The following is a 19,642-nucleotide window of genomic DNA, read 5'->3' as shown; positions in this document are numbered from 1 at the left end:
TAGTAAATCGGAGATTGCGTACCTTTGTTTTCGCGGATCAAGACTGCACTTATCGCGACTTCGGAGACTGCCAGGTATACTAGTAGGCAATCAAGAAGCTTAGTAGTTCGTGTCCCGCCGTCGCATCGACGAGCTGGTCGATGTGTGGTAGCGGGAACGAATCTTTCGGGCATGCTTTGTTCAGGTCGGTGAAGTCGACACACATCTACCATTTCCCGTTCTTCTTTTTGACCATGGCCACATTGGCGACCAATTGGGGATATTTCGACTCTCGGATGGAACCATTAGCAAGTAATTTATCAACCACTTCGCTAACCGCCTCATTGATGGCTGCATTAAACTTTCTCCTCATTTGTCACACCGGCGGGTACAGAGGATCGACATTTAGCTTGTGTGTGGCGATATCCCTCGGGATTCCTGGCATATCTGAATGGGAAAAGGCAAACAAATCGGCATTGTTAGTTAAGAACTCATGATATTTACCTGGTTCTAAGAGGTTGTCTCCGATGTAGGCCTTTTTTGTGCCGTCGATGTTGTCCAGTTGGACGGGGGCGAGGTCTTCTATGGTAGCCTTGCAGGCTTCTACGACATCTGGGTCTTTGATGGCCTCTATTTGTACGTCGGGTTTGGTTCCCGACATGGCTGATTGCTATGCTTCCGCACTTGCCCCTTGAAGTTGTTTGGTGTGTGCAATCCTGGGCAATGCGGTAGCATTCTTGGGCGGTGCGTTGCTCGCCTCGGATGCTAAATATCCCCCATGGGGTAGGAAATTCGATTACTTGATAGAAACTAGACGGGACGGCTCGCATGGAATGTATCCACGGACGCCCTATGATAGCGTTGTAGGCTGTTTCTTGGTTCATGACGTGAAACCTCGTTTCTAGGGTGACCCCTCCTGCCACAACGGGCAACATTATTTCTCCCGAGGTCCGTTATACTGCATTGTTAAAACCCGTCAGTGTTATGCAACGAGGTATTATCTTATCCTTGAGTCTCATCTGTGAGACGACTCTGGGATGGATAATACACGCGCCGCTCCCTTCGTCGACCATTATTCTTTTCACATCAGTATCAGTAGTACGTAAGGTTATAACTAAAGCATCATAGTGAGGGAAAGACAAACTGTTGGCATCCGACTTATCGAAGATGATACTATCTTCGAAGTCGTCATACCGTTCATGGGCGACTGTCCGCTTGAGTTTATGTGTGGTGGTGAATTTCACATGGTTGATTGCTGCATCGTCGCTGCCTCCGATGATCATTTGTATGATACGGGCTGGCGAGGGTGGCTTCGGTGGTCCCTGAGGTTGATCGCGTCCTCGAGCGAAGTTGGTTCGTCCTCGGTCGCTCAGCAGTTCTTTCAGGTGCCCCTGGTTTAACATTCTTACTACTTCTTGCCGCAGACCTATGCAATCTTCGGTTTTGTGTCCCTTTTCCTGGTGGAATTCACACAGAACGTTCGATCTCCGGGGGTCCAACTTCATCTTTTGCGGCCACTGCACCTTTTTGCCGAGCTTTTCCAGTGCATATACTATTTCCGAAGGAGAAACGCAAAAGTTATGAGCGGAAAGCAATGGAGGCATACCTCTTTCATTTCGGTGTGGCCCGGTATGTCGGGGCATGACATCTGCTTGTCGAGGTGGTGGTGGGATGGACGCCCGGATGTAAGGCTGATGCCTTTCTCAATTGAAACGGGATAGTTGATCCCTCCGCCCGTCGTTACGGCGCTCCCTTCTTGCTTCGGTCTGGACCGATGTTAACCGTTGGAGCGGTCCATTCAAGTCTTCCTCATCCGCTCTTACTTCGGCACAATAGGCGTTATGGATTTCTTCCAATGTAGTGGGAGGGTATTTCATGAGCCTGCTCAACAATTTTTTGGTTGCTTTCGACCCGCTTCTGTTTAACCCATTCTGGAAGGCTGCCACCGCCATTCCCTCCGAAACGTTGGGTAGGCTCATTCTTACCCTGTTAAATCTGGCTAGGAAGTCTCGAAGTCCCTGGCCCATCGTTTGTCTGACGGCGAAGATGTCATTTACTCTGGCTTCCGCCTTTTTCGCTCCCGCGTGGGCGGTTACGAACTTATCTGCCATTTCTTCGAATGTCGATATTGACCTCGCTGGTAGTTGGGAGTACCATGTCAGCGCTCCCTCTGTCAGAGTTTCACCGAATTTTTTCAACAGTACTGAGGGAACTTGTTCTTTCGACAGATCGTTGCCTTTTACAGCGGTGACATAGTGAATCAGGTGATCCTCCGAATCCGTGGTGCCATCGTATATTTTCAAATATGGCGGCATTTTGAATATTTTCGGGATAGTGTGGGGGGCTGCTCCTTCACTATACGGCTGCTCGACGAATCGGCCTGCATCGCGTTTTGGTAGCAACTTCGGAGCGCCCGGTATTTTATCGACTCTTTCCTGATGTTCCTTCATCTGATCACGGAGTGTTTTGTTCTCGTTCTCCATACCTTCCATTTTCTTTAGAATGGCGCGATTGCATCATTATCTGCATCAACGACAATATGAGTGTAACCTGCGATTGGAGTTTCCGGCTCATCGGCGACAGCTGCGGTTTCTGCGTGTATTGAGCCTCCGATATTCCTTTGAGTGGGTTTGTCCAGTATGCTGCTCAAGGTGTTTGTCAGCCATTCCTTTAATAGTCTCTTCACAGCTGGTGGTGCTTCTCCTGCTGCGAACATTGAGGTTTCTTTATCGCGTGAGATAATCACGCTTTCATGAGGAGTGGACACGATATTTCTCTCGATTGTAACACTTGGCGTTATGCTTTCATCGTTTTCCCTGCCGGCTTCGTTGATGGAGCCTAGCAGGTTGTTCGTGACGTCTACTATCGCCTTCGATCTTGTCTCTCCCTTTCCTGCCATTGCTGAACTTTGCGAGGTTGAGAATAGGTGTTTACTTCTTTCGGTGATCTAGGCGAAACTAAAATCTTGTCTATAGAAATCCCCACAGACGGCGCCAAATTGTTTGGATCAAAAGATATCACAACCTTTTTGAACAAATCAATCAATGAAAATGAAAGGGTAAATCTTAGCAAAGAATAATAATCACTTAGAACGAAAGAAGATAGGCAATGAACACACAAAAATTGTTTAATCTCATGAAGATCTGTGATTGGATGTTAGAAAATGCTTATCGGAAAGTATTACCATTGTCCCCCTATCTTAGAGATGTTCCTCCCATTATATAGAAGGGACAAATCCCTTTTGGGTCCTACAAAACATATTCCTGGGCCCCCTCCAAGGAACCTCCTTAGCACCTCGTATCAGAGCCATGTTAAGTTGTGAGGACCTCGCCGTTGGTCGTGCTCGTCTGTGATTGTGGTCGTGGTTATCCAAATTTGGACCCATACAAGCACCAGCATAAAGTTTGGTTAATCTATTTATTGATGTTGTTTGGTTATTGGTATAACAAGAAGGAAGATTAACAGATCAATTATAGCGAATTATACATATCACCTCATGTGGATGTGTATATGCTAGAGTTACTAAGTTTTTCTAACTAGTTCTCTGGCCTGCTAGACATTTCGGAAACATTGGATTTGTAGTGTTTTCAACGTAAGGCCAAAGGTAGTGCCAAATATGGAGTGTGAAGAAAGAAAAATTGGCCAAGTAACAACTCTTGTTCTATATGCATCATGACTATTCAGCTTCTTTACATAAATAATATAATTATTGTTCTCTTCCGGTCGGTACCAGCTGCCAGTTCTTTTCGTGTGATTTTGCTTGCTTTACATGTTGTTGTAGCATTATAAACAACATTGTTACTCTTGTTACCGGGATAAATCTGACATTTTCCCCTATTCTCTCCTATGCATATAGGATATTTTAAAAAGTGAACATCCTTCTTAATACTGGGAAAAGAATATATCGAGAAAAGAAGAGGGTAACAACTTTTTCATGGAAGAAATTAAATACATATTTCTTTCAAATATTCCCGTGAAAAATGTCATATGGTACAAATAATCCAATTTTTACATATAAAAATAGGAAACTATCAGCTATGTCTATTTTGTAAGTAGCTCATTACAAAAATTGGTCAATTCATAAAATATTACTAATATTAGCCAATTAGCTATTTGTAACAAAAAAAAGGTTAAATTTTCGCTTTCTTTTGAGTGGGTGTTATTAGAATAGATTGGGTACATCTTAAGGAGCTTGAATCTCAATTTTGGGATGATTTTGGTGAAGTTTTTAGGTGGTTTGAATTGAAAATTCGAAGTAAAAAAATGAACATGAAAATAATGATATGTGTATCACACTGTGTACACANTGTGTGTGTGTGTATATATATATATATATATATATATATATATATATATATATATATATATATATATATATACACATGTGTGTGTGAGATACATGCGTGATACATATTTGATACATGTGTCGCAGAAGAATTTTTTGAACTCGATTTAATTACGAATTTTGATACAAAATCAGTCCAAATCACCTCCAATCTTCCTCAAATTTTGTATATTGACTTATCTATATGTTTTCAATGAATTTCAACTATACCCATTGAAAAAGTTCCTTTTTTGCTTAGCTTTTTGGAATATTGTATTTTTTTTGTATTTCATTACCTTATTTGCTACCTCATCCATGAAATTTCCTTTCCGTCTTGCATCTAATGTTGCTAAATCACGCTTAAAAATATGGAAGGAGATTTTTGCATGTGATTCTTTGAGAGAAAGAACTTTATTTATTTGGTTTTTCAATTTTTATATGTGTTTGTCTAGTTTTAGTAAGTCTATGACTAATAGCTAGAGGTTGGTAAGTTGAGACTTATTTGGGACATTTGTGTAAGGTTTCCTATAAAAATGGGCGAAATTCCAAGCAACCTCCAAGTCCTTGTCTTAGTGGTTGAACCTCACTAGTAGATCTAGAGCCCGGTTTGAAGCCCACTAATATATTTTGATGCACCGAAAGAAGAAGAATTTTCAGAAATGACTATTGTTTAGTGGCTATTAATTTGTTATAGCTACCATTTACTTAATTACTTCCTATAGCTATGTTTTCACTTATTATAGAGTGTATTCGATGTATTCAGACTACTGTATTCATGAATACAGTAGCAAAACTCGGCGAAAAACAAGGAAGTCCAGCTAAACATAGACTGTATTCATATGTATTCGCGAGGTGTATTCGTGAATACAATAACGGAAATCTACGAAAAAAAAGGTCTTCAGCTGTTTAAAAACGGTAAGTGAGTCAATTAACGCAATAGACTCCTAATGTAACTCAACAAACTCAATTATAACACGCAAAAATTGTATTTCTAGTTATAGAAAAGATTTTCAGCCGAAAAACACCTCAAAAATAGAGCAATCTTCAGAGATTCAACCTATCATTTCATTTTTTAGTGGTATCATTACTAAAATATTTTTGTTAGTGGTATCTTTACTAAAATATTTTTGTTACTAAACGCCGCACCAGGGGTTTTTCAATCGGCGATGATGCCCAAGGAATTGGCGGAACTTAAGGCCAAATTCGGCCTTCTAAACCATGTTGAATTGATCCCGGCTGGTGGGGACATGTTATAGGTTCATCGCCCCGGATACTATGCTTTATAAGCTTATCCTTTCCTCATTGGTTATTCGTTCCCCCTCCTTCCATTGGTGGAGGAATTATGTCACCACTACGACGTATGCCCTACTCAACTTGCGCCGTATGTCTACAAAATTATAAGGATGCTCACCAAATTTGCCGAGCTGGCTGGGGTTGAGCTGACGTTGCAGCATTTGGTTCATCTCTTCACCCCTAGCTTTTATAGGGGGACGATGTTGATTCTTCGCAACCATGGAGGCAAATGTTTGGTGGTGAACACGGGCGATAAGGCCAATCGTCAATTTTGGCTCAATCGTTTCTACGTTAGGACCGAGGATGTGGTGGCTAACGCTGATGGCTTTCCAGAGGCTTGGAATTACAAACGTAAGTGCTCGTTTCTTTTCTCTCTTCTCTATTTTTTTTCGTGTTCTTTTACTTACATGGAGTTAGTTGAAAGATTTTTTCTTTCTTTGTAGCCAACACTCACCCTCCCCTTCTAGTCATGCGCATCTCTGACTGGGTCGAACAAATTCTCCCCCGCTTCGTAGGGATCTGCGTTTAGCGGAGCTTCATCAAGAAGTTCAGACCAGCCCTCCCTTCAACAGGTAGCCTTTTTTATTGGTTCGTAGTCGTCTCGTTTTTCGTTATACGCCGACTCATTTTGCTGAATTCGACGTTTATTTCTTTCTCAGGTAGGGGGTCTTCTAGAGGGAGCCGGGCACCGGTGCCATTCTTTCGGAGAAAGGATGATGCCCCTTCGATTTCTGGCCATATTGTGGTTACTGCCACTTATGCGCCGACCCCTTCTTCAACCACCGTAGTCCAAGAACATGCCTCGTAAGAGGAGAGCTGTGGATGCGGGAGGAGAGAAGCTAGTTGTTGTCGACTTCGAAGAATGAGACTTTGTTCTTCGGGAGACGACCACGGTGTATGTTCGAGAGAGCCGCGAGGTGGGTTCCGAGGTCATGCACTCGAGTAAGATGAACACGATTGCATCACTGTGTCCCGTGGGGCAGACGACCGATGGCGGGATGCATAATGACGGCCTTGCACTTCCGAGGCAAGAGGAGGCCTCGACTTCTGGGGTCGCAATAGATGTCCCCTCTGTGGCTAGCGACAGAGAGAAGGCCGTTACTAAGGAGGATGTTGGATCTGACTCCGACATGGACATGGACAAATTGAGGATGATCGATGAGGGACTCACTTAACTCTAACTGAGGTTGGAAGGAGGTTCCAGGACTATTGCAATCCCGATGGATCGTAATCTTCTTGTAGATACCGAGGACACAGTCCTTGCCCTCAGTCCTCTTTGTTCTGAGATTGAGGGGTACGATTCTCGAGGCGATAAACGACAGTACTATGTCAAATAACATTGCTGGTCTTGCTCTACGGGTAATTTCAACTGTTCGTCTGTTCTAATCCTTATGCTTTGATTTCTTTCGTAATCTCTAATTCCTTTTCTTTATTTTGTAGACGGTTATTCTAGAGATTGAGAGTGCTCGCCCGGAGAAGAGGCGTAAGATATTTACGTGAAGCTGAAGGACAAGTATACAAGGTGCCTTGAGAAGTACCAGGAGCTCCGGTGTCGGCTTCGCGAAGGCGGCGACGTGCGGGTCCTGAGGGAGGACTTGAAGAAGAGGGAGCTGATCCGGGTTGTGGAAAAATGCAACATCCTTGAAGGGACGTTGAGGAGCAAAGAGGTACTTCGTGAGTAGGATCCTAGCACTTTCTATGACATGCATTTGAAAGCTTCCAGATTTGATTTCTTTGTCCCTCGAGCAACTCTGATGGTAGGCTAGAAACCCGTATTTTAGTCATAGTTTACACTATAATTATTGCATTTTACGTGTGTTTAAGCTTAAATGATAGTGAATTTCACTTATTACGTATTTTATGTCTTGCAAGAAGTGATTACGAGTTAAAAAGATAATCTGGAGCTAAATCGAACAATTTGGAGCTTTGAAGTCTAAAGGTCCAAGAAATTAAATCGGAATTGCGTCGGGTGTTGAGAACCAAGTCTGGATATCAAAACGTGAAGAAAATAAATTTCTGTGGAAATTTAACACAATCGCACTGCATGGGGCAGCGCGACAGTGTGTTTTGCTGTTGTCCGTCAGAAATTGCTCTCTGAACTTCTCCACCGGCACACCGCATGGCACAGCGGGGGGTGCGGGGCGCGGGGAGCCTGTACAAATTTCTCAGAGTATTTTCCTGTTTCGGCTCGGAAAGGATAGTTTCATCCGGGCTCGCTCCTACATGGTATAAATACACGTAAAATACGTTTTGAAGGGGCTTTTGACCTACGAAAGATTCGAGAAGCAACTAAGGCAAGAAGACACAAGAATTCATCATGATTTCAAGCAACAATCGATGCAATACGGGAGTTTGTATCAAATCATTAACATTGATGTTTTCTATGTTTTTAAACCTTATTGATATGACTTTTTCCATTGCTATGGAGTAATTTCCCTTAGGGTGTTGACAGATATGGTTTATTGATAACTTGATTAGGGATTCGATTATTGACAATTGTTTGAATTAATTAATGGAGTTTTAATTCGTATTGTGAAGTTATTTATTAGTTTGTTTAATCGAAAGAGGAGATTGATGCCAAACAGGGATATGTCGATGAATCCAGGCAGCATTACTGAAGCTGAAATAGTTCCAATCAATGATTCTCGACCAATATTAAATGTCACTTGGGTCAAGAAATTTTCAAGTGAGATTGGCTTATAAAGAGTTTATATGTTACTATGTGCTTTAATTAGTTATAACAAATTATTTATTATTCGACCTTTTAAGGTATTACAGCAGATTTATTATATACGAAGAGTTACCCACTATTGCATATCAACCTAATTTCATACTACAAATCAACAAGTAATACGTTTTCGTGGACGTTAAACTCTCATTATCACCGCATGTTTGACAAGAACAACGGTCCTAAACGTAATGCATTGAAATTTCAGCAACTCTTGTACAAGGAAACGGAAAAAGAAGCAACGCCGTTGCGTTGTACCACGAGAGCACAAAGGTACAACTAACATAATAGAAAACTAAGATCTAACATCGACGAAAACATAGCTTGGAAATTAAAAAAGAACAGGTACTATCCCATTGTCTTCCTCCGTCTCATATATTCATATCGCCTGAAACCAACACACAGCATTAGGTATTACTAGTGGTGGCAAAGTGGACCAAAAAATAATAATTATCCATCTCAATTATTCATTAAAAAATTAATTGGATAATGATTTTTTTAAATGGGCCAAATATGAATAAAAATCATATTATCCACTTAAAGAAATAATCAATAGATAAACGATGAATCACTAATGTGTTTAACTTTAATATTTATAAAAACTCAAATTAAGGGTTCTTCTATTTTGGGAGACTAGGAATCGTTTGGCCATACAATTGTTTTCACTTTTTTTTTTCAAATTTTTTTTACTTTTTTTCAAAATTAATGTTTGGCCATAAAATTTTTAATTTCTTTCGAAAATTTGTAAAAACTCCAAAAAGCTGTTTTTCAAAATTTTCACTCAAAAAAATTAAAAAACATCCCAAAATGGTATTCATGTCCAAACGTAACTCTAATTTTCAAATATCATTTTCACTTGAACAAAAATTTTACTTTTTTCGAAATTTTATAATTCTTATGTACAAACGCCCACTAACAATTCTCCAAAAAATGATCATATTTAAGAATCCATAAATAATATGGATATCAAATTATCTGTCGGTTAACCTATTTTCTATCCATATTAAATGTGGTACGGATCTGAATAATTTATCCATCTTTGCATTACCCGTTTTGACTCATTTATATCAGATCCGACCCGCCAGTTTGCTACCCCTAGGTATTATTACTATCATAGATATCCAAATGAAAAACAAAACGATATTTGAAATTGGCTTTTACTATAAAAGGGAATATAGATAATGAAAAGAAAAGGAGGAGCTAGGTAATTAATTAGGACAGCTTAATTACCAGAGAATTTTAGCATGGGGGATGATAAATCTGGCAATACTCAAAGTAGGCAATGGCAAGTGGTTTGTCTGTGGCAACAGCGTGAACCCAACAAGGGCAGCTATCATGAATGGCGTTGCGTAATTTACGGCAGCACTTGTCAATGTCAGCAGTCTCTTCCTTCAAGCATTTTTCTATTTGGGTCTTAGCTTTGTCGCTGCAAGGATCCCCCCACGAGACGGTGGCGGTGATGGCCTCTGCTGCGCAAATCTGAATTGCAGCCACTATTACAATGAGCATTAACAGCCCTCTGCTTAGTCTTGCCATCTCTCTCTTTCTTTCTTTTAAAAGCTGAAGAGCTAATTAACAACCCCGTGCACGAGCTATCACTGATATTTATAGAGCAATATAAAGGGTATTAACATATCGATTTTGAGTTTACCTTAATACGCTAAATGTGTATAAATACTATCGTATAATTTTAGAAATAAATACAGTATAAGCTACCGACCAAAATAAGTTAGATTGATAATTTGAAAAATAAAATAAATAACACAAGACAAAATATACTACTCCAACTGAGTAGGTCCATGTACGTTGGTAAGTGCATACATTTTTCGTAGCACTATACAAAATAGAAAGTTGATATTTGATTATTCACAGTTCCCTATACTAGATCTAAGCTTTTAAGTTGGTTTGAACCGTAATATGAACTACTTTTGAATGACAATAAAGTAAATTTGTCCGGTTAACGTTACCTTATACTCTAGTGGAAGACCATTTACTCCTTGTTGCTTACTATTTAAATATTCTGGCTGCATTCTGCTTATAATGTAGTAAGTAGTTTGTAGCCTAACTGTTTTGTTCATTTAGAATATTTATCACAATCCATCCCTTAAGTTCGAGCCAAAGTTATTTTTCTTATAATATCAAAGGCAATAATGTAATTCGTCCTTTTAAATTTGGGAAACATAAACAAATTTGGTTTTTCGTTCAGTTCTCCTTTACACGTGAGTATTCCATGTTTTGCGCAGTTCTTTGATTTTTTTTCTTCTTTTTAATCCACCTATACATGGTGGCCGGGGGCTTAGGCTAGGATCCAATCGGTTCATAATTACTTCACAAAATGATACAAGGTTCCATTTTTTGTTTTGATTTCTGAATCTTCAAGTAATCTCGAATCGTATGTTTGATGAGGAGTACTTGTCCTTTTGGCAATGATAATCTTGTGGTCTTACACGTCCTCACCCGTACGACTCTCGATAGTAAAATAGAAAAGAAACATATCCAATGCGTTCAATGCATCATTAGTAGTTCTGATGGTTTCTCTTGTTACGGAATTTAATCTTTTTGGAGCTCTCAAAAATTGATGTAACGGGATTTACCCCGGGTTCTTCGATTGGTGCTTCTATTAAGCTATGTGTATGACCCAAACATTAGATTTTGATTTTATACAATTAGATTTGTTGAAAAATAGGGTTAATCATAACCAATATCAATATTCAATGTCAGAGCTAGCGTTTTAAGGTGAATATTTAATATGAGATAATAATAGAGCAATAAAGGCTTGTAAATGTAAAGTAGAGCAATAAACGATAGTAAATGACTTCTAAACAGTAAATAAGACAAGGATCACCCGACAAGGATGAAATCTTCATATGTGTTTTCTGACAATAATGGATGATAATCAGTAATCATATATTCTGATTCTTTTTGGATCAGGAGAGATGGATAAAAGAAAGGAAATGTAAAGTCAAGCTTTGTTTCTATTCAATAAAATGAGAATCTTGTACAAAGAACGTAAATGATATTATTTACAATAGGTCCCAATCCCTTTTCTTATCTACTCCTCTTCCTATTTATAAGAGTACATGTATCACAAAATCCTAAATAATACAACAATATCCATTAAAATATTCTCTAAGGAATCTAAATCCTAAAACTGATTGTCACTTCACACCGAAGATGGATGCTCGTCCTCGTCCTCGTCTTCGTCTTCTGTCAAGCCATTTCGACCTCGATAACGATTTATCCTCCACATCTGACCTAGACTTTTTGGAGTTATGTTGACACATCAAAGCCTTCAAAGGCTTTATTAACGTTGACCGAGCTAGGGACGAGCTTGATAAGTGGATAATAATGGACGTGGTTGTCGCCAGAGGCAGATGATGTGGAATTATGAGAGCCACATATTTTGAACTCTTGTCGTATTGAGTTTTCCGGGTAACCTTTAGAGTGAAACTGATATGGTTGGGATGTGACTCAAGCATCATGATGACGTATGTTCCCAATGCGTCATGTCAGAACACGCGTAGCTCGCGGATTGGTTCTGTCGTTTCGACTACAACTGCTATTATGACGAGTCGCTTTGAATCCCGAGGTTCCTCCTTTATAAAAATGGGGATTGTCACCGTTATTTGAATCCTTCCTTCACTTTCGCTGCTTGAATTTTCTTCACCTTCTCTGAATTTTCTTTCCTTGCCCACCATTCTCTAAGGCTTTCTCCCATTTTCTCAACTCTTTTCTTCCATAAATTCCATACCTTTACAAACATGTCTAATTTCCTTCTGGCGTTCATGACAGAGGTGATCCTAGTGTGAATGAGGAGGCTCTGGACACTCCATTGGCTGTTGCAGCCCCCATTTGTGGGGGAGACTCCACCACTGTCATTAAAGCAGAGGCTCGTCCCTCTGCGGAGAAAATTATTCCTCGTAATCCTGACGCGAAACAGGACCTGCATTGGCAGCCGAAGGCTGTGGTTGAGGTTTTTCGATCCTCTTTAACGGCCAAGCATTTGGCAGAGTTTAAGGCCACATATGGCGTCCCTAATCAAGTGGAGATCGTACCTTCAGGCGAAAACGAAGTGTATGTTCATCGACTAAGATATTGCGCCCTGTATGCCTGTCCCTTCACCACGACTATTCTTTTCTTCTTCCCTCTTTGGTGGAGGAATTCTGCCGCCATTACCGGGTCTGCCCGGCCTAACTTGCGCCCTTGTTACAAGGTAATAAAAATTCTATCTAAGTTCACCGATCTGGCCAACGTTGATATCACTTTGCGGCATCTTTTGTAGTTGTTCATGCCCAATTTCTATCATTATTGAACATTCTCCACCGTGGAAGCAAATCCCTGGTCGTTAAGACAGGCAACAAGGGGAGTCAACAGTTCTGGCTTGACTTCTTTTTGGTTAAGACCGAGTTCGTCATGGTCGATGTCATCTACTTCCCAGAGGTGAGGAACCGTTCCCTTAAGTGATTTTTCTTGTCTACGGTCCTTCATGAGATTGTGCATTTTGACTTTGTGAATTAACTCTTATCATCTTGCAGCTACTGCTAGGAGCCTCCAGTTGGTATAGCGCCTCGCCGATTAGGTCAGGCAGATCCTCCCTTGTACTGCGAGGATCTGAGATTAGTCCATATTTTGGTAAAAGTACAAACCAACTTCCCCCCTAAAAGGTAACGTTGGTACGTTGTTCTCAAACGAAGTTGTGTTTGGTTTCATTGTTATGATTATGTTTGTTTTTGTAACCCTTTTTCGGCCCCGCCAAGAGGCCTTCAAGAGGAACTTGGTGCCGACACCTTCTTTCAGAAGAAGGAGGGGTGTTGCATCCTCTACACCTTCCTCCGGTTCAACCACCACGCTAGTTCTCCCTTCGGCTCCCTTCCATGTTGAAGACGAGGAGATTTCACCACGCGGCACGGACCTGTGGCCTTGAAAGAGGGGGGCCATAGATGGGGGAGCCGGTGTACCAGCGGTGGTTGACTTATCTAAAGTCTCCCCCGAGATCAAGGTGCAAAGGGATGTGGCGGCCTTGGTCGAAGGAGATGTTGGGGCAGCCCCAAAAGCGCCCCGATTTGAAGAAGCTGACGTCAGGGCTTCTTTGCGGTCTTAAGGGAATGAGGTCACCATAGAGGCCTCTAACGAAGATCTCTTAATTCCCGAGCGCAAGGAGGATGCAACCGCTAAACTAGCTCAAGAAGTTTCCCTTGCTGATAAGGGGAAAAGCAAGATGCCCGCCGAACATGGAGATGAGCGAGCCAAGCCTAACGTCTATGAATCCGATTTCGACCTCGATCCTGAAGAACACGAGATGATTGACGTGGGACAACTCAGGTTGAATTTAAAGTAGAGGGGGGTTCGAGGACCATCACGATCCCAGTGAATCACAACTTGCTTAAGAATAACGAGGACGTGATTTAGGCATTCGGCCCCTTCCGCTCCGATGTCGAGCACTAGACTCTCGAGGAGATGAGTGACAGTACTCTTTCCAAGAGCATCATCGTCCTCGCTCTCAGGGTAAATTACTTCCTTCCTCTTTTTTTTTTTCTTTGGCTCGCCTTTGAATATTACCTTACTTACTCTTTTTTCTTTTACGTGCAAGCCATTATCCTGGAAATTGATAGTGTGCGGAGAGAGAAGAGGCAGAATTAGGTCTATTACAAAATGTGGACAAAGTATATGGAGTTCCTAGGGCAGTACAGGGAGGCTAAGAGGAGACTCCGTGAGGGGGGTGATGTAACTGCCCTGAGGGAGAAGCTAAAAAAGAAGGATGCAGAGTAGCTCGCATTCGTGGAGCGGCTCAATGATCTTAAAGGGGCGTTAAAGAGGAAGAATGATAGCTCGAGCTGAGTAGGGGCGCAGAAGTTCATTACCATGACCTCCAAAGCCGGGTTGACCAATTTCAAAGTCAGTTTGATGAGCGCCAGTTCGAAGTGAACGGGCTCAGGAAGGAGGTAGCTAGTAAGCAGCAGCTGATCGAGGAGGCAGAATCCTCCCAGAGACAAGCTCGGAAAGGGTCGCTCTTGTCGAGTTGGCAAATAGAAGTTTCCGTGCGGAATAGGATAATGTTCAATTGACAGCTGATGCTAAAGATGCTCCGCTCGAGGAGATGATTGGCGAGTTGGAGAGAGAGAATGTCGAGCTATATGATCGAATTTCTGCTACGGAGGGCGAGAATGCTAGACTACTCGAACGACCCTCCACTTCTCTTGCCTCTGAATTTCTGACCATTCCACAAGAGCACTACGATGAGTGGATCCTTGCCGAGGCTCTAGTAGAAGTGGTCTAAGATTTGGGACAGACGGGCTTTGTCTATGAGACAGCCTTAGAGGAGGCTAGATTTAAAGCTCATGAAGCTTGGTTGGCCTGTAGTTATGACTCCGACACGCCTCTACCTGATGCAAAGGACGATGATGAAAAAGGCCTCCCTAAGCTTGAAGACAACACCTGGTGCGACTTTGCTTATAGCCGAGGCGAGAGTGAAGAGGGTGGTGGAGATCAAGGCGATGACGGTCATTAGACATTCCACCCTTATTAATGTCTTTGTGCGCCTTTATAAATACTCTTATCGAACGTATGTCTTCTTAGTTAAGACGTTGCCAAGGTCCGAGGGGTTTTGTTAGAGCTGGTCTAACATACCTTTTAGTTAAGAGACTGAGGAGAACAATCTAACAAACAGGCATCTCCTTCATTTTAATAACATTATATAGATTGCATCATTTCTCCCTGAGGCATCTTGGAGAAAATTACAAGTTTTGGGTATTGGCCAGTGATAAGTAGGGATTTTAACCTATTATTTGCTCTCTTTTACTTGTGTTTTAGGCCAAAAATGTTTGAAGGTATTCTCGGAAATTAATGGAATACAAAAATGTTTGAAGGTAGTCTCTACTTGAGAAAGAGGAACTAAGTCTAATACAACTAGGCTAACAAGGAATTGGGGTGAACTCAAGAAATTGATAGCCCCAATTAAAAGGTTGAACCTAGAGATAGTAATACTCGACATGAGCTAATATCACATGATCTGTATAAATACCCATTTGGACTTGAGAAAGTCAAATTGGGCAAAATCACTCAAACTACCGAGAGGTATAGAGTGAGTACCCGGGTGTGATAGCTATATTACGATCCCAACTAATCAAGCTTGCCCTATGATCACGCCCAACTATGCCTTATAAAAGACAAAGCGGTCGTTGCGAATACAATCCGATTTTTTAAAGTCCGGAGTCGAATCCTCAAGGAACTAACCTATCTATTACAACTATTAGTGATGCTAATACAAGTTCAACCAATTTCCAGATGCAAGATTTTTATCAATAAACAGGGAGATTTGTTTAACTAATGTAAAAGGATATTAAAACTAATAATATTCTAAATTAAAGATAATTCGATGGTAAAAAGATCTAGGGTATTGATTTCCCCAATTGCTAGCTTAATTCTTAATTCTTTTGCTATAATCTCGCCGTGATACTCTATGAGGATTATGAGCTATGGGTTACCGCAGTTATCTCTCGATCAACTACGATAATTTACTAGAGCATTCTCTCGAACTACTCTAGCTGATTATTTATGCAGCTCTGAATTATCCCACCAAAGTTTCGCTATCTCTAACCCCAATTTTAAGTTCAAGTAATGAATCTCTTCAATTACCCAAAAGTGGTGTTGTTCAATAGCAGTCTAACCTAGTATTCTTTCTCAAGAAATACAAGGCAATTAGACGCGATTAATCAAGGGCCCATTCAATTAATCACCATAAAAAATATAGTTGAACAATCATATAATAAACCCGGCTCGATTAAAACAAAATTGAGTCAAAACTTCATCTAGCAATTGGTTCCATCAAACCTAGATTAAATGTTTAGCTACTCATAGTAAAGCAAGATAAAATCATAAAATCATTCATAATGCGCAAATAATGATAACAAGAAGAAGATTCAAAAACTCTAATGGTGTCTTGATCTTCTCACACTTGTTCTTGTTTCCAATTTAGTCTAAAAACCAGCTTAACCTTGACTTGGGCGAGTTTGTTGAGTTTATATAGGGTTAGGATAAGTTTCCCACGATTTACACTTTGGCCCTCAAACTTCTTGGCTTCCTCCAGATCTACCGCGATCACGGCACGACCGCGGCACGACCGCGGTGGTTTACAAACATTCTGTTTTTCGCCTTCTTTCACCGCGTTCCAGCAGCGATCCCACCGCGGTCGCGGTGGGCTGTTGCCTAGTTTTTCTTCACCTTTTCTTGCTCGTTTTCATCCGGGCTCTTCTCGATTGGCCTTGTATCTACATATTTGACCCCAAAACACTCTATATTCTCCTCCTAACTCGGAGTAGTTCATGCAAAGCATAAAAACCTCAATTAGAGCATTTTATTATCATTTAGCACTTAAAACATCAATAAAGTATGGTTAAATTAGAGCATAAATAGCATCTACATCGTATAATATAGGCTACTATCAACACCCCACACTTAAACCGTTGCTAGTCCTCTAGCAACAAAACCACACTCTATAGGCCTAATCATCATTGGGTCACTTCCCTACTCCTTATACCAAGAATAATTCACATGAATAGACTACCTTAGCGTAACCTCCTAACCTCAAGAGTGGACTCCCTCTCTAGCCACATAATGTCCCTAACCGGCTTTCATACACTCAGTCAAAGGTCCATACTTACCTTTCATTCATGAATCATGTGCCTACTCACCACAAAAGAGACTTGTGTCATGTCATTATAATTCACACACTGAGGAATTCAAACACGTAACATTTCACTCACCCTCAGAAATAAATTCGTATGCCACAAACAACGCACCATAGGCTTGCCTGTAGTGTAATACTCGACTAATCGAGCCCATTTGGTCTAGAATCAAGTAGGACTTTATTTGGTTGTAATGTTGGCTGCGGGACAGGTAGGATACATATGGGTATAGTGACTACACCTCCCTAAGCAATTCAATACACTTTCCACTTTTAAGCCCATACCTTATCAAACCTTCATTCCACCTTTACATCATTAAGTTAAACACCCTACTTCTTTAAGCACACTTTCTCTTTTGAAGACCACCACCATTTTGAGACTTATTCTTGTAAAAATTATTCAGCTCAGTCTCTTCTTTCTCTCTCTCTTTTTTTTTAAGATTCTGGTGGCTTCTAATATTGTTGATCACACAGTGCACCCTTTTTATTTTTATGTCTTCTTGGTTCAACTCAAAAGCCCAACCAACCACCCTACACTTTAACTTTTCCATATTCATAACAATTCAAGTGCTTCTAAGAGGTGATAGGGTTCAAAGAGATTGGTACTTCAAAACTTGGTAAGGCTTGTAATGTGGTTGCTAAGAAAACAGGATTACAGGCTCAAAGGGGTTAACTAGGATATATACACTCCGGTGGGTAAAACATATATAGATTGGTTCAACAAGGAAACGCCTATATCATTTTCCAGACCAATTAAGACTACCATTTCGCTTCGTACACACACATGGCAAGTTCTAGGCGTTGAGTGTTAGCATAGAATACACAAAGCCTCACTCACACATGGCACCTGACTCAATTCAGTTAGGATCGTCAGACACTCTGCTCAAGGTGCTTAAGCCTACTCAAGAACACACAATTTAAGGCTTTATTGCTAGAGTCAACTAATGAGCCTAAGTATCACACAAAAGCAATCTCTATTCAAGGTATCATGGAGTTCGGGGATCCTATTTCTATTCTTCGCCCAAAAACTCCTACACTAAAAAAAAAAGAAAACAGAAATAAAAAGAAACTTACTTGGAAAAGAATCGTGGTTTAAAGAAAAACAAAGGGGGAGTTGATACACTACCTAACAAACGAAAATCTTTTTTTTTTGTCTTTTTTTTGTTCGACTTAAGTCCCTCAAGAGACCCGTCGAGAGGTGTCCGTCTTCGGGCCAAGTCGCAGTTAATTAACATCAACCAAAAACACGAAACAACAACAACACCAAACAAATGTATACAATTGTACAACAACAACCATCCCCCACCCCACACTCAAAGATTTGGCATGTCCCCATGTCAAAGAATTTAAAGCAGAGTAAGGTAAGGGGACTTCCCTGGTGCTCAGTCCTGATCAGAGACGGTTCCAGGATCGAGGTGACACGCTCGTCCTAGCGCCCGGAGCCAGCCCATGATCTTTTTCTCTAACCTAGCATTTTGAGTAGCCAAATTGTCAACTCTAGTACTCAGGTCAGTGACGGAAGTGCGTAGGCCAGCCATTTCTTGCTCCAGGGCTGTCATGGGGGTACTCCGGCGGGCCTGTGATGGGCCTGCCTCATCAGCACTCTGCTCTGTCGGGGCAGCAGCATGCATAGTTTCCTCATCATCATCATCGGCATCATCATCAGCATCAACCACCACAACCGGCTCTTTCCCAACTGTGATTTTGCTAGCCCTGAATGGGGCTTTCAATGGAATCTTCCCATCTACTATGGGATTTTCAGGAACTCGTGAAGCACGACACAACTTGGTGACCAGGGAGGGGAAGTAGAACCCTTTGAGTATTTCCGGGGAGCGAATGAACATCTCTTCTTGAATGAGCTTGCCCACATCAAAATCGTGGTGGGTCAAAAAATTATAAATCGCCGCTGCTCTTGGCCCATTAACATCAGTAGTGTTATTGGAGGGCAGCAAACGGCTGTTGATGATTGTGAGCCAACACTTAGCTTCCCAAGTGAGAGATTGGGAGTTCAGGGTAATTCTGTGCTTTATCCATATTGGCTCCCGGCCAGCCACACAGATTGTTTCAAGAATTGGTGCCCACCAGACAGTTGGGCGGTGATAAGCATGGTAATAATCCATCCCTCCAGTGAATACCGGCAGCCTGTACACTCGGCGGATGGCCTCAAAAGACGCATCCACCTGGGTATTTCGTACCGTGACCACCCTATCAACATGCTCCGGGAAATTCGCGTAAAACTCCCTTACCATCAGTACATTTGCCTCTTCCGGTTCATCAAAGAAGATGTCCAGCTGACACCTCCTCAATTCTTCAAAGATACTTGGGCATTCAATTTGCAAGGCATGCCTGTCAATGTGTACTTCAGGTAACAACTTCTTGGATGCCTTTGCATTACACCTATCTTGAGCTGCTTTGGAAACAAACCGAGTGCGGTCAAACTGGTCCGCACTAGCCTGACCCCGAGCTCTGGATGACCCTCCTAGTCCACTAGCGGAGGAACCTGTGGCACGTCTCTTTCTTGACTGGTGCATTGTACCTGACAAAACAGAGGCTACTATTAGTGAGGGTTTGAGTTGTGTGAACCCTGGGTGGTTACTCAGACTTCACCACCACCATGGTCACATTAGCCATTACA

General features: G+C 41.4%; 1 protein-coding gene and 1 long non-coding RNA gene across 2 annotated transcripts; both read right to left on the bottom strand.

Moving 5' to 3' along the window:
• On the bottom strand, nucleotides 336–2,294 carry LOC109235098. Its single transcript, XM_019401089.1, has 3 exons — nucleotides 1,724–2,294; nucleotides 1,174–1,531; nucleotides 336–426 (listed from the first exon to the last, which is right to left on the bottom strand). The coding sequence occupies exons 1-3, from the start codon at nucleotides 2,292–2,294 to the stop codon at nucleotides 336–338; spliced, it is 1,020 nt and encodes a 339-aa protein (XP_019256634.1).
• LOC109240690 lies at nucleotides 8,488–9,989 on the bottom strand. The gene is made up of 2 exons (XR_002070116.1): nucleotides 9,555–9,989; nucleotides 8,488–8,712 (listed from the first exon to the last, which is right to left on the bottom strand). It is a non-coding gene; the product is annotated as an uncharacterized LOC109240690 (long non-coding RNA).

Source organism: Nicotiana attenuata, chromosome 1, assembly GCF_001879085.1.
Source record: "Nicotiana attenuata strain UT chromosome 1, NIATTr2, whole genome shotgun sequence".
Lineage (NCBI taxonomy): Eukaryota > Viridiplantae > Streptophyta > Magnoliopsida > Solanales > Solanaceae > Nicotiana > Nicotiana attenuata.
This window is presented reverse-complemented; position numbering and strand designations above follow the sequence as displayed.

Coding starts and splice junctions, on each gene's coding strand:
- LOC109235098 (XM_019401089.1), bottom strand. CDS start 2,294: ATGCCGCCATATTTGAAAATATACGATGGCACCACGGATTCGGAGGAT. Junction 1,532..1,723: donor CGAAGCAAGAAGGGAGCGCC/GTAACGACGGGC, acceptor CTTCGGAAATAG/TATATGCACTGGAAAAGCTC. Junction 427..1,173: donor CGGACAGTCGCCCATGAACG/GTATGACGACTT, acceptor TTTCCCATTCAG/ATATGCCAGGAATCCCGAGG.